Below are 15,591 nucleotides of genomic sequence, written 5' to 3'. Positions count from 1 at the left end.
ATATATATATATTTTTATTTTTATTTTATTATGACCATTAATGATATCAAAGTTGGGAACACTCCTAATGGAGCGTTAGCCAAATTTAGTCTTTGTACCTTCTTGTAGTACTTATGTAATTTATAGACTTGCCGTACAATTCCCCTTATATCTCCATGCCCACAAATTAATAAATAAATAAACACACGCACAAATTGTGTGAATTATGTTGTTTTATGGTGTACGAGGGGCGGTATTACGAGGCTAAATTACGTACAAATAGATACAAACGATCTGTACATTGGCATTTTCCTGGCGATATGTGAGATCGGCGGTATTACGAGGGGTGGTATAATGAGGTTTTACCGTTGTCTACAATTTTGCCACACATCCACCCCCCCCCCTCACACACACACACACCTCCCCCTACATCCCCTGTGAGTATTTCGGACTAGTGAGCCTTCGGACTAGTGAACCTTCGAACTAGTGGGCCTTCGGACTAGCGGGCAGCCACGCTCATAGGGTCTATGTCCCCCAAGGTACTGCCGGAACGTACCCTGGTAGCTATTTGATATGGTTAGGGTTAGGGTTAGGGAGTAGGCGTAGGCGACTCCCTAGACTCGTTAATGGAGTAGGCGAGGTACGGTCCGGCATATTAGATAGTACCAGGGTACGTTCCGGTATACCGGACCGTACCCAGGGTACGTTCCGGCAGTACCCTGGGGGACATAGACCCTCTCAGCGGCAGTCACCATTACAGCTGACCCTCCCACACGTGTTACATGACCTCACAACTACTGTCCACACATGCACAGCTGCCCGCTATCTCGCTAGCCACCAGCCGCAATGAAGGCATATTCTCGAGACATAATCAGCTTATTGTAAGGTAATGTAAGACCCAGTAAGGCTGATAGGGTCTATGTCCCCCAGGGTACTGCCGGAACGTACCCTGGTAACTATCTAGCTGATATGGTTAGGGTTAGTGTTAGGGTTAGGGTTAGGGTTAGAGTTAAGGTTAGGGTTAGGGTTATGGTTAGGGAGTAGGCGTAGGCGACTCCCTAGACTCGTTAGTGGAGTAGGCGAGGTACGGTCCGGCATATTAGATAGTAGTATTTAGTACCAGGGTACGTTCCGGCAGTACCCTGGGGGACATAGACCCTATCAGCCCCAGTAAGACCCCTTTCTACTGTAAAACCCTGCGAGACGTCGCGTCACGATTGCATACAAAGATTCACTGCCGACGTGACAAAGATGCCCGATGACAACAGTGATCAGTGACTCGAGTGCCTTTTACTCCTACTACCTAGTAAGTTAGTGTGGGTGTGTAGTCGACTCGTTTACAATAATGCTCATTTGAATGACAAGCACGTTTCGCCCTTGCTTCTTTGTCAGTGTCCCCTTAATTAGTCCCCCACCCGTAGACGCAGCACGGACGCAAACATTCGGCCATTCTGCCTAAATTCCTTTCCTCGTACGCGCATTTTGTTAGGCGCGTGACATCAGATTATATGCGGCCTGTCGGTTTTAACCCGTCCTGCCACATTCTCGCCAATAGGCTGGCTGGCACACAGGGCCGGGGAAACTCGGCAGTTTTGCCGCGATATTGCACGCGAGCTGATTTACTGACCCCGAACGAAGTCGCGAAGGCATGGGGGTGTCCGTACATGATACGTACGGTACGTACGTATAAACGCACGCCACTCGGTGGAGTGGAACAACGACCAGCTTTACATAGACGGCAGTCGCACGCGAGTACGAGCAATAGTCGTAAAGCGAGAATGGTTAGTATATATGGCTCTTGTCTGTAGGACATGGCTGTGAGACGCGATAGTACATGCATGCGTGCGTGCGTGCGTGCGTGCCCTGAACGTTACAAGTATCATGAACATGTGTATACGATGTGCTGCGTAGGTACGCACGCATATACGTACTCACATAGTACGTGCGCGTATGGTTGTATGCGTGCATGTGTGCGTCTGTATGTATGTGTGTGTGTGTGCGTGCGTGCGTGCGTGCGTGCGTGCGGGCGGGCGGGCGGGCGGGCGGAAGGGCGTATGTACGTACGTGCGTGCGTGTGGGCGGGAGTGCGCGCGTGCGTGGGGGAGTGCGGGCGTCTGTGACACGCATTATAGCCACAGTTAACAAAACCCCGAAATTTATTTCTCAATGAGAAAATCTACCTATTTATTTTGTTTCCTGCTCGTGACGCTACCGTTTGATGTTTATGTATGGGCATCTGCTACTAGTTATCAATTCTTCACTGTATAGATATATCGACATATAATGTGCGTCATACACTGACGAGAGGCTAACATTGCTCTGTCACGTACGCCATTACATGTGGCAGCACATCTTCTTTTCAAAACAGGTCTTTAGAAGTGGCTATTTCTCTTATCCACACAAAAGCACATTCCTGTACTGCATAGCATGAAGACAACCCTGCGATGTGAACTTTAAGCCAGTGGGATGGCACACACACACATATCATACACTGTACAATGATGACGTGCTACAGCTATAGCTACTATAGCTACCACAGGGGAAAAAACAATCTGTACAGCTGTGAGAGAAAGAAAGCTGGGTGACGTAGCGGAGGTAAAGGATAAGATCGATGAGCTAGAAGAAATGGAAAGGAAGTAGGGGGATGTACAGGGGCTAAAGGAGGAGATGGTGGAGAATGTAGGCCTAGATGGGGCAGAGGAATCAGAGAATGTAAAGAGAGAGGAATAAGCTAATGAAGATAGCGGGGCAGAAAAATGGAGACGATAAAGGTGTGGCGTAGGTAGGGGACGGGGAGAGTAGATAAAGTCGTAAATGATGAGAAGGTGAAGGAGGCAGCGGAGAGGAAAATGAAGAGGCGTGAAAAATGATGGAATAGTCTAGAAGATCGATGACGGAGACACGTTTGAGATGGCAGCGGAGATACGTAGCCTGGGCAAAGAACCAGGTAAATTGGAGTAACGTGCTCAGAAACACCAGATTCCGCGTGTAACTATAGCTAGTATATTTGACACACTGAATGATTAAACTATACAAACTAGAACATTAATTTGTCATGTCTGGCGTACACTGAACGCACGGGGTCATCCCTATAGACCGAAGGTCCGATAGACCGAATATTGCAAAGGGTTAGGGTTAGGGTTAGGGTTAGGGTTAGGGTCAGGGTTAGGGTTATGGTTAGGGTTAGGGTTATGGTTAGGGTTAGGGTTAAGGTTAGGGTTTATAGTGGCATCGGTAGATGTGCGGCATATTCACGTTCGAATACGGCATCAGTGGATGTCTGGATGCGTAGCCTGGAGGCTAGGCGACCGATTCCGGACGTGTAGCCACTGCGTATTCGAATAAACCTTTGGTCTATCGGGCCTTCGGTCTATCGGACCTTCGGTCTATAGGGCTGTAACCGAACGCACAGTACCTGCTATTATTTATTTCGAGCCTAGCCCAGTGTAAATTAACCTTTAGGTAGTGCCAACAGAATGTTCAGGAGAGTCAATATATATGTATGTATGCACATGCATAAACAAAACCAATTGACATGCATGTGAACGTGTCATGTGAACGAAACACTCGAGACAGTAGCCACCATAGGCGTTACTTATCCTAGAAACATTTTGAACAACGCATTGGAATGAGAACTCTTAACGCACTCTATTTGCATAGCTAGCACATATAGGCATGCACCTGCTTTACTTACATATTTAGACTGGGATTACTCCTAGATAACTATGAAATACAAGGTTCAATGACTAAAATCTAAAGAATCAGCCCACCCCAGACGCATATAAAAAATCATGTGTGCTTTTACAAGGAACCCAAGTTCAGTCCAAAAACAGAATGGAGCTGTGCAACCTTACACGGACGGACTTACACAACCTTACATCGACACGGGAGCCCTGGGTTGAAGTTAAAGGTGAGGTCACTACAATTATACGTACGTGACGGTGTACATGCATATTTACAAGAGCGTATAAATACGCCTTCTTTATACGCTCTTGATATTTATGAGGTCGCTGCGCTACATCGCCTAGCTGCTTGTATTAGCGCATATTGCCACGTACATAATTTATTGGTTTTCACCCTAGCAAGAAAAATGAGTTTTAGTGGTGCACTTCTAGTTCACTGCAATTTCACCCGGGGTGGTATCCAATTAGATTGATTATGATTATGTATCCAGGGTACACACAGCACTAGCACGCAATATACGACGTTACAATGATGTGGGCTGACAGTGGTTCACCTGGGAGCTGGCATGCGCGGTCTGCCGAGAATGCTACTTTATGAAACAATACAATGGATAATGCACGTAAACAATTTATGAATACATTGTATGTATTATAATACATTGTGTGTATAATGTAACATTGTATAGACAAAGAGCCACAATATGTTGATCTTGTTGATATATCATTTAGTTGGAGGCAAGGCAATGCAAGTCAAGGCGAGGCAAGGCGAGGCAAGGCAAGTCAATAGGCCCTTTGGTATAGATACGATCATATTAGAATAATAACATGAATTAAAAAGTGAATTATAATAAATGAATAATAAAAGTGAATTAAGAATGTGATTGTCTTACTCCCTATATGTTCATTGTATTATCCAGTCTCATAACAACTTGTAAATTTCTAGTAAATGCTATGCAATTCTTTCTGCTCACTACCAGGTTTTAGTCAAAATGTTACCAATGATTCCCAAATTAATGTACAGTATGAGTTTAAGTCAAAATTATAGGGAGTGTAATAGTAAAAATCAATATTGTTATCAAAACGTTTCGCACACATATTATCAGGAGTAAGATAATATAGAATTATCTATATTATCTTACTCCTGATATTATCGTTACCACATCTTAAGTACATTTAAAATCGGGCACAATAATCCTACTTATTATTACAACTATGCTCCCACTCTGACTGTACAATGCAGACAAAAGTATCCCAAAATAAATAGGGTATTGACTCCTGTATGGCCAGCAGCCATTGCCAAATTATATGCTCCAGCTGGTTTGCCAAGACTACCAATTATCCTGATAGGCAGATAAATTGTGAGGTACAATCAGCTGTATAGCCTTTCCCCGGACTCACACACACATACGTTCGGCTACTCAGGGTACATACTAAGTTCTCTATTATATATACGTATTAGATGTCACTTCCTTGACACTCAGCTATGATCACTCGCCGCCAAGACTGCGTGAGCTACAGTTAAAACAGTAATTAAGGCCTTATAATCCGACAATGAATTCAGTTGACTTTAGGCAGTAAAGAAACAATGAGAATGCAGAATCTAATTAATCATGCAAGCTGTAGATGTAGGCACAGAACTGCAATAATCATACAGATACAATTGATTTTCCAATCATTCTATTACTACTGAACTATTCAACTGACTGATACTACTAGATCCTTCTATCCTGAGTTATGACAACTGAATATTGGATAAGAATGCCTATGCACAATTAGCTTACAGTTTTTGAAAAGTTTGTTTACCCTTTTAAAGTTCAGCATTCAAATCAAGACTACATCTACTGCATACTGTTGAAAACCAATAAAAATTTGTACTGACTGAACTGTGTGGGCAGAAACATGTCTGGCAATATTAGATAATATTAGATAAGAATTTTGGGCCCAGGGGTGAGGCTGTCTGAAATGCGACAAAACAATTTACTATACAGTAAATATCAAGCTCTCATTGTGCCTTGTATATGACAATTGACATATATATATATATATATAATTACATATATATTTTTGTATCACGTATAATGTCATTTACACAATATAAAGTGAAACATACTCGCATAATGCTTGCCCATCCTTTAGTGCCTCCTGAACATCATATTGATCCTTGAAATCCCCTCTAGGTGATTCTAGATTCCTACCAGTTACCTCCTCTATCCATGTCAGTGCCTCTTTTGCCAGGTTCATATCAAACTTTGCATTCGTCTGCAACAGATAACAGCTAATTCAGTTTGCATTGGGCGTAAGAAAATCTCCCCAAGGGTAAAAACGAGAATACTTTGGCAGAGTAGTGAATTACGCACGTACAAACCCCGATACACCGACCAGCAGCAACCTGTTTTTAATAGCTGCGTCTGCATTTCATCTGTTAATTATGACTCTTGGGCCAAAAAGGACTGAATGGTGGATGAAATTATGGGCGATTGCATTGAGCCAGAATATACGTTTTCTTTCTCGTCGTAGAGAAAATGCGTGTTTGGGAATTAGTTAACTTAGGTCACAGACAACGATGGGTCCAGCAATTTTTCCGGAGTGGTGATCGAGATCCAGAACACACCTGAGCCTGAGGCGTTTGCTGTGTTGGCAGAGCCCATTCATCATGCATCTGTGGCCTTTGGCTTCGCAATGCGTTACAAACATCTCTAACCTAGCATAGCACGCCATTTGGCTGATGCGATTAGATAACTATACACGTCAATATTATGTCTACGGGCGTATTGTGTATTTTAGCTGAGCGAGCAATTTCGCCGGTTCCCGGTGATTGTACTGCGTAGAAAACCGGCGACAGCAACTAAATCTGTTGATCTGTGATTCTGTATCGAGATCGTGATGCTTTTACTCACCTTAAGCTGACACGCCCTGCTTAATCCATACGTAGGTCCCTTATTTGCCATTTCTGAATCCTAAGATGTAAAACGTGAAACACTACTCCTTGCCAACAACAACACTCATCAAACGACACACGAACAGACTGCGCGTACGACTATTCGTACACTGCGTACTTTCAGAGCAGCGCACCGCGCACAGACACTACGCATGCGCAGCGCTGTTCGTAGTAAACAGTGAAACAAGAGAGGATTAATCGAGTAAAGATACCAGAAGGCCGTTTAAAATATCAAGCATGGGTAAGTTACAGCCACTCTGAGCGAAATGTACATTTAATTGATGTCATTATACGGCCAAATGAGCGCTTGTAGGGTGAAATACTTCTTAGTTGCCACACGCGATTTTAGCTATTTTGCCGTCTGGCGGTCACGTTTATCGCGATTAATTTTGATCAAATAGTACATAGATGGAGACTCTGTTGCATCGCTGAAAAAATATTTGAATCGTATTCAGTCGAATCTGTGATGTTTTGAATGTTTTAATTGATCTCAAAAGGGTATGTGTCTAAATTGTATTTAGTAAGAGGTAGTTTGATAGCAGATCAATCAAGTAGTAGTGGTAGCCGTGTCGTTAATTACAAGATAATAAGATTATAAGATACATAATTGTACGGTATTCTTCGGTACGTCATTCCGAGTACACAACACTCAACAGTCAACATGTACATGTACGATGTAGCTCTAGTACTATACTATAGCCTAGGCTATAGGCTACTAGTACTAAGGCCATAGCCCTTCGCTCCGCCGCAGTGGTGAAAACACTGGAAAACTCTCCCAATAGTTACTTTAATGTTTCTTTAATCTCTTTCGCCTGATAGTTTCTCGCAATGTTTCTTTACTCTCTTTCGCCTGATACTCTCTTTCGCCTATACTGATAGTGATAGTGATAGTGATAGTGATAATTTCCTGTAAATTCCGTTTAAATGCTCCTCTGCAATACACAAGTACACCGCATGCACCGTTGCACGGCGCTGTGCACAAGCAATAAAAATATAGAGGAAATTACAGGCATTTACTAACCTGTATGATACAGGCGGTTCCGGTTCCGCTTCACTACACTAACCCTAACACTAAGTGTAGTGAAGCGGAACCGCCTGTATCATACAGGTTAGGCATTTACAGGAAGTTATCAGTAATAATAAGTGAAAGAGAGTAGAGAGATTGGTAGTAAATTATACATTTCGTGTTTATTAGCTCATCTGACGTAGTCAGATGCAGCTTGTGGAATCGCATGATTGTCCGTGCGTCCGTCTGTCCGTGCGTCCGTGCGTCAACAGTTGGGCACAAATCTTAACCGCTCGACGTACGGTCGCGATATTCGGGACGTCGCGGAGGATCGTGAAAAGGACTCGGGATGACAAATTTGGGGGTCAAGGGTCAAAGGTCAAGATGTGTAAACGGAGGGGGAATATTTCCCCCTTTACTTAAGGTATAGGAGGAAATACGGTATTGCGGCACAAATCTCAACGACTCGACCTATGCTCTTAATATTCAGTGTATAGTGTGATGGAGGTCACAGGTCAAAGGGCAGTGGGGTAAAGGTCAGATATCAGTCATTTTCTGAGGACATGGCTTAATGGACAGAGTGAAAAACTTTTTTGTTTCAGCGCTGACCTACCATTTTTATCACTTTATTGAAAGGACCATGAAATGTGCTTTCCACTGACGTGCGAAGAGTAAGTGTCTGATAACTTTTTGACCCTCATTCTCATATTCATGGCACATCCATAATCTAGAAAGCCAATAAGCCTGGATAGCTGAACAGGTACAGCACAGGCGTCACGGCTCAAAGGTCCTTGGATCGAATCCCATCAGATTTTTTATTATTTACCTTATTTCTGTATTTTTCCATCTTTATCCATTTAACTATTTTTTTCCAATTAATGCAAATATTTACATGATTTATTTACAACAATTTAATAACAACAAATAATTTTTACAACAATAATTTTTTTTTTTAATAGGGTTAGGGTTAGGGTCACAATGCACCATAAAACAGGAGTTTCAGGCACGCGATTTGTATCAACCAATAGGATTTGGGAGGTATGCAGAATGCAGAAGGTTGCTGAAATGATGTGTACGCAACTGCGTATCTGCATATCTGCGCCTAACAAAGGTGTCACTACGCACGACTTAAATGTTACATTTATAATCGTAGCAACAGACCTCAGATGAGCCCAGACGCTCTGTGGCTTTTGTTTACATTATTTTATTATTGAAACGTTTTAAGTGCCTGTTGTTAATACCACCTTCTTGCTTCTCACTTCTATGACTAGTGCGAGCAGGCTCTGTGACTGTTACATGTCATAGGAGGCTTCTCGCCACGTATTGAGAAGCGACAAGGTATAACCTGTGGCTATCCTACAACATGTAGCAGTATTAAAGCCTAGTCTGGCTAGGTATGATGTAACCCTACAGGTACAACCTGTATTTCGCAAGTGCACTGCTGCTGCTCTCTAGCTTGCGATGGTGTGGGGTTACCCTAGGCCTAGGTCCTTCTCCTATCTTTCATATTCTAGTCATATTCTAGTCAAGTTAGGGTTAAACTTCACTTCAGTGAATAAGTTGAGAGGAATACTAAAATAAGTCCAATTATGTGCATATATACTCATAATAATTATGTTGTAAAGTTCTGTAAGCTGCTGATGTGTAGCGCATGATCTTTGTATGAATTGATTACAGTGCATATAAAAGGATCATGAGCAATTGACACAGTCAGTGTTTATAAAAGGTGGAATTCTATCAAACTAGAAAGGTCAACAACTGGTAATAAATAAATTAGGTAATTGACCAAAATTTTGGTAGTAGTTATAGCAGAGTAAGAAACGTAGCTATTAACAAAAAAGGAATAAATATGTATGCAAACAAGAATATATCAAGCATACGAAACAACAAACACTTATCAGCATGTTATGTGTATTAAAGCTGAGCATTTACAAAGTTAACTATATTGCTACGGTCATATGACTACAAAGCATGTAGAAATATAATTCATACAAATTAATAAAACCAGAACAAAAATTTGGACCAATTATGTGCAGTAATTGCAATGTGTACTATGTGCCACACGTAGAAGATGCCCTAATTATAGTTTGCCAGGGTCTCGTTCCCAGAAAAAGCAAAACAGCTTTGCAGTTTACTATTCTATTATTTGTGCCCCATCATGATTTAGTTTTAATAGTTAACGACATGCAATATTTGTAGACATTTTCTGAATTTCAGAGGCTCTAGAGATGGTGTGGGGACAACCATCTTTGTTCGGTGCCTTTGGTAACCAGCAGGGGATCAATGGGTATGGACCAAGTATATCAGGCACTGGTTTTATGTTTCGCAAGAGAACGGAACGACTTGACTGGCGGCTACTGGCATCTGTGGACATTGACAGAATAGCAAGAGAAGTGGATTTAACAGCGCTTCAGGATAATATCTCCAACATAACGTTTTGTAACATTGAGCGTGAACTTGACTTCAGCGATGTCGACTCGAACTTTGTCAAGGTGTATAAACTGGCACAGTTCACCATCGAATACCTGCTGCATTCGCAGGATTACCTGCATAATTGCATTGAACCGCTACAGGAGAAAATTCACAAGCACTCGGAACAACTTGCCGAAGCGACAAAACAGCTGGAAAAGCAAAGTGAAGAAATGAAGGCACTGAAAAAGGAAAATAGGAGGAAGAAAAAACTGTTAGCCGAGCAACAGCAGCAGATGGTAACGAATCCCAGTATCGACATGGCTCACAAATGCGCGTTTTGTGACAAGGCCTTCATCGCCGCAAGTTACGTGCAGAGTCACATCCTACGCCGTCATTCCAACATGCTGGGAGTCGGCTCGAACGCGCCGGGAAACAAAACCCTTGAGGCCGACCTAAAAATGATGAAGGAGCGGCTAGAAGCGGCCGAGCAGCTGCTAGAGAAGGAGCGGTGCAGCGTGATAACGCTTGCCGAGAAGGAGGAGGCGGCGCGGCTGCGGTCGGAGGAGACGTCGAAGCACGAAATGCGCGAGTGGAAGGCGGCGCAGGACGAGAGCCACCACCGCGAGGTCGAGCAGGTCAAGGACATGCTGCTGCGCGAGATCAAGGAGATGCACGAGAAGTACAGCGCGTCGCAGGAGGCGCTCGCCGAGTTTCGCGCGCGCATGGCCGGCCAGCAGTCGCACCTCGGCGAACTGCGCGACACTGAGGAGGAGTCGCAGCAGAAGCACCATGCCGAGATCGCCGCGCTGACGACGCAGCTGCACGCGGAGGTGCGCGCCGTGCAGGCCGACATGGAGCGCCAGCTCGTCTCGCAGGAGAAGAACTACCGCGCCGCGCTGAAGCAGATGAGGAGGCAGCACGACGCGGAGAGGGCGAAACTCGGCGACCTGCTAGCCGAGCAGCAGCGCACGCTCAGCGAGGAGCAGGGACAGAGGAGCAGCCACTACGACGAGCAGCGGCGCGAGCTGCTGAGGCAGACGCGCCAGCAGGAGGCGCTCATTCGGCAGCAGCAGCGGGCGCTCGACGACATACGCAGCCGACCCGCGCCGCCGCAGCCGCAGCCGCAGCCCGAGGAATCGGAGGAATCCTCCGCCGCGAGCGAAGAGGAGGAGGAGGAGGAGGTCGACGACTCGCTGCGCACGAACGAGTACGGCATGCTGCGCAGCGGCCGCATGATCGCCGCGTTGAGGAAGCAGCCGGGCCTGCTGACAGGAGTCCGCGCCGAGATGCTCGGCATTCTCAACGCGTCGCTGGAGGACCGGGGCGTGCGATACGGCGCGGTGGGAATCGGCGACAGTCTATGCGCCCAGCGGCTCGCCGAGCTAAAGCTGGAGGGGCAGCGGCTTGCGAGAAAGCACGACGGCTTTTTCGCGGTGAGAGAGCAGTTCGCGCGGCGGAGCGACGCGGCGGCAAAACGCAGGCGGAGAGCGCGGGCCGATAAGGCACCTGCTCCCGTCGTGCGGAAATGCGCGAGCCCGAACGCAAGAGCCGTGAGCGGTAGCCCGGGTGAAAGGAGGCCAGCGAACGGTTCTCTGAAGCCTGCTAGACTGACGTCGGGCACACCGAAGAAAAACGCGCTTTCGCTCGTTTCTAACGCGACTGCGCCGACAAACTTCTCCAATAGATGGAGCAAGTCGGACAGTGACGACAACGAAGAAGAAGAACAACAACAGCAACAGCAATCAGAACGGCCACGCGGAATCGCCGCCGTCGAAGCGAGCGCAGATTCCCCCAGCGGATGGGATGATTCGGCCAGCGAGTTGGAGGAAGCCACATCTTCTGGAGTGCAGGACACGAGGTTAGCTAAACACGGCAGGTCGCCGGTGGCCGTCGCGCGAATGGGATCATCCGGTGTCGTCGCCGAGCTGACGAAGTCCATCGAGAGGCAACTGAAGGGGAAGAGTCCCGGCGGGAAACCCAAGGTGCCGCCGCGGAGCCCCCGCGCGGTGCAACCCGACTCCGATACGGACTTCTCGCTCTCCTCCGCGGCGGAGGAGGAGGAGGACCCGCGGGGGAATCCGCGGCCGAAACCGAGGAGCGTGCGCATGGCGGCGCCGGCGGCGCCGCCGGCCGTGAAACCGCGACGCTCGAGCAGCGCGGAGCCCGAGTCGACGTATGGCACGAGCGTGTGGGGGTCGTCGCGAGGCTCGGCGGTCACGCTGAACGCGCCGGGCGGCGGCGAGCGGCAGCCGACCAATCACAGGGTGTCGACGAGCTGGGACAGCGACGGCGGCGACCTCGACATAGAGGACCTCGGCGTCGCGTGATCGCGAGCGTCGATAGATGGCGCTACGTGTCGATAGACGTGCGCCACATGTTGATAAATGTGTGCCACATGTCGATAGATGGCACCACATGTCGATAAATGTGCGCCGTGTGTCGATGGATGGCACCACTTGTCATAGCGGGCGGGCCGATGAATTTTTTGAAGTTTTTTCTGTGAGTTTCCGTAGGTGCGCGCGGTGAAGAGTTTCTCAGGACAGGACATCTATCGCGTATGTCAGTTTTTGCCAAAACCTGCAGCTCATTGTCTACCTTTTGGAAATATTTTTGGTAGCACAGTAACAGAGATGGAATCGTTATGAAAGGTTAGCCAGCAAATGAAACATTTGCTGCATGTTAATGCATGTAATTATCATTTTCCATTTCTCCATGGTGTAACATGAATATATCAGACCAGCTACCAATGGTCTCTTGTATTTTAGTACTTGTATGTATTTGTATATATGGAAATTATACACTAGCTTACATACCATAGGATTATATCAGAGCGGTGTCCCACATGTACTAAATTTGTTTATTGGTTGTATTAACTTGAAAACAACAAGTTAAATTGATATAGTCCTTTATACAACTGTAAGTCTTTTACTTCCGTCCACTATATTTTGTGAATAATTTCAAGGTTGTGTTGATAATGAAAAAAGGTATACATTACTCTTTATTCTGATATTTGATGGAAAAGGCTATTTTTTCTACGAGTCATTTATCAACTGGACACTTTATAATAATATTAATTATACGTCATAGTTTCAAATCTATTACTTGCAGTTTGTATAAGCTTGTTAAACTTATATTATTATTGTACAGCTTGCAATGCTTTGTTATATGCACGTCTATTTGTGCCAATGGCCAAATTTATTTCAATATAATCAGGAGTGAATAAAAATATTGTTTTATTCACTTCTGATATATTATTGGTGTGTATGTTCACATACTTAGCTGTCCACATATTCGGTGTTATAAAGAGAGTATTCAGGAATTACAAATGAAATAATACATGGTAAAATTGTTCAACCTGTAACTCACCATATTTACAACTTTATTTATCACATTAACAAAAAATGTGTCTAGAAATGATTTGCCCATCATTATTGACATCCAGTGATTAAAATAAATTCAGTTGATGTACAGTTGCCTAATTTATAAACACTTGGGTTTTTAGTTTTATGAGTGTATCTATGTATCTAAATTGATTGATTGCTAATATATTTTTCAATTTTAAAGCAGTATTATCATGTGTATTCCCAAACATCTACACACCATTAATCTATTGTAGATTGTAAATTTCGCTCACTATCAAGATTATTACTATCACTACTTGCATCACTGTCATTGTAATCATTGGACACTAACGAGCAGGAAAGCACGCCAGTAGGAGCTGATGCAGCTTCCTGATAACTTGCATCACCGTTAGCACTACCCTCGCCTGAAGCAGCCTCCAAGTCTGGCATCAGTTCCCGAAGAGCACCCTCTCCTGAAGGTTCCATGTTATTCAAACTTTTCTTGGGGACGATTCCGAGATCTTCCCGACTCAGTGACCTCGTATTTGCCAATGCAGTTTTCAGTTTATCCGCTGCTTGCGCATGCATCATCTTGCTCTCCCAGTTTGTCAATGGCTTAGCCGTAGATGAAGATGGTTCAATGACATGCGTCGCCATGGAAGGCCCTGTCGAGAACAGAGGTCTCTCCACTATTGCTCTCCTAGTTTCTTGCTGCTTTTTGTCAGGTGCTACATGTAAACAACAATCAAATTATGCATATTAGGTTCTCATGGCTAAATCATGAATTCTTTAGTCCATATAAAGATGGAATCGAGTCATTACAGCACATGGTATCATTAGAAGAATGATCGTAAAGTTATGATAATGGTAAGGACTTGGGATAGGTCTGAAAATTACTGGATATTATTTCATAATTTGGCTATTGCACATTCTGCAAAGAGATGTCACGGTAATAATATTAATTTACCTGACACTATCAGCCACATCAATAACAAAATAAAACTACCTAGATGCTTTCCATTGGCTTAGAAAGGAATATTAGGAATATTACGTACGTATAAAGTCTCCATATTTTACAAGCCCGGCAACTCTCGCATCCTCTTCGCTCTCGGGAAGTAAATCGATGTCAAGTGATGACTTTACCAATAACTTCTGGTCTTTTTCATGTGTGGCCTTTATTTCCTTCTTTTTATCCTGTGTACAATTGTTAATGACATTGAAGATGAAATAAGAGTGTAATATGTAGTGCAGCAGATGCAGCGAGTTGACAAAATGAGTTTGAGTTAGGTGAGGCCTGAAGCCTAAGCTATCCATTAGATACTGATTGCATTTCATGTGACTTTGATGTGATATATACAGAATTACCATGGTTAGTGCCCATTGTTTCTATTTCGCTATCTCTCTCGCTCTCTCTCTCTCTCTCTCTCTCTCTCCTTCTCCTCTCGTTCACTCACCCTCCTTCCCTTTATCTCTTTATATCTCTCTCTCTTCCGATTTATCTCCCATCATTCCCCCTCACCTCCCTCTATTATTATTTTATGTTTGACCGCAATTAGTGAAAGCTTTGGTACAAAATAACACAATTTGTGCTATCACACACAAGCTAACATAGATAGGATGACAATAAATTTAGTCTTGTGTATGACATCAGAATTTGCACAGCAGACTTAATGTAAAAAAAACTTAAATACGAACCCTAAAAACTTTACGTAGCAGCTTGTTAACCATGTAGTCGTCTTTCCAGCGATCATCTTGTCTCTCCAACAGCCTTGTAACAACTGGCTGGGCTCTCTTTGCCTTGCCTTTGTCATCAGCACCATGCTCAAGCTTAAACATAGCATCAGTTGCAAATTTCTTCTGGTCATCCTTATCTGTAAATACCCAAACAAGATTAAAAAACATGTGCAAACTAAACAGACCACTGGAGACACCATCCCTAGATCCCTAGGATCGCTTGCATGATCAAGCTATTGATGTAAAATATTAATTAATAAAGTTAAAATTCACCTTAATAAAATAGACAACTCACGAATTACTCATGAGTAAATGGGTACATAAATTTTTAGTCGCACACACATACAGATCTTAGGGTCACATGGTCATATATAAATTGGCAACATATTAGCAATATACGACAATCACACAGGAAATATATCATCTGTCAAATTAGTAAGCAGTCCTGATAATAACTATATTCATTCCAAGGGAAATAACAACCATCCAGAATTGGAA

At 44.2% G+C, this 15,591-nt stretch overlaps 3 protein-coding genes across 3 annotated transcripts in view; 1 reads left to right on the top strand and 2 right to left on the bottom strand.

Annotated features, from left to right (window-relative positions):
* The window catches only part of LOC106816978 (calponin-3-like), an 8,748-nt gene extending 2,039 nt beyond the window's left edge, over positions 1 to 6,709 (bottom strand). The window contains exons 1-2 of the mRNA XM_014821624.1: positions 6,560 to 6,709; positions 5,773 to 5,921 (exon numbers count right to left, since the gene is read on the bottom strand). Coding sequence (XP_014677110.1) covers positions 5,773 to 5,921; positions 6,560 to 6,610 — 200 coding nt within the window. The 5' untranslated portion in view covers positions 6,611 to 6,709. The remainder of the gene's footprint in view (positions 1 to 5,772; positions 5,922 to 6,559) is intronic.
* A 63-nt stretch (positions 6,710 to 6,772) lies between these two features.
* On the top strand, positions 6,773 to 12,345 carry LOC106816726 (zinc finger protein DZIP1L-like). The gene is made up of 2 exons (XM_014821346.1): positions 6,773 to 6,841; positions 9,824 to 12,345. Exons 1-2 carry the CDS (start codon positions 6,838 to 6,840, stop codon positions 12,343 to 12,345), a joined length of 2,526 nt encoding a protein of 841 aa, XP_014676832.1. The 5' UTR covers positions 6,773 to 6,837.
* Positions 12,346 to 13,364: 1,019 nt separating this feature from the next.
* The window catches only part of LOC106817007 (coiled-coil domain-containing protein 130 homolog), a 14,481-nt gene continuing 12,254 nt past the window's right edge, over positions 13,365 to 15,591 (bottom strand). The window contains exons 5-7 of the mRNA XM_014821656.1: positions 15,055 to 15,230; positions 14,415 to 14,553; positions 13,365 to 14,087 (exon numbers count right to left, since the gene is read on the bottom strand). Of these exons, the coding sequence (XP_014677142.1) occupies positions 13,621 to 14,087; positions 14,415 to 14,553; positions 15,055 to 15,230 (782 nt within the window). The 3' untranslated portion in view covers positions 13,365 to 13,620. The remainder of the gene's footprint in view (positions 14,088 to 14,414; positions 14,554 to 15,054; positions 15,231 to 15,591) is intronic.

Source organism: Priapulus caudatus, unplaced genomic scaffold (genome assembly GCF_000485595.1).
Source record: "Priapulus caudatus unplaced genomic scaffold, Priapulus_caudatus-5.0.1 Scaffold33, whole genome shotgun sequence".
In the NCBI taxonomy this organism is placed as follows: Eukaryota; Metazoa; Priapulida; class Priapulimorpha; order Priapulimorphida; family Priapulidae; genus Priapulus; species Priapulus caudatus.
The sequence above is the reverse complement of the archived record's forward strand: the minus strand, read 5'-3'. Positions and strand labels throughout refer to the sequence as shown.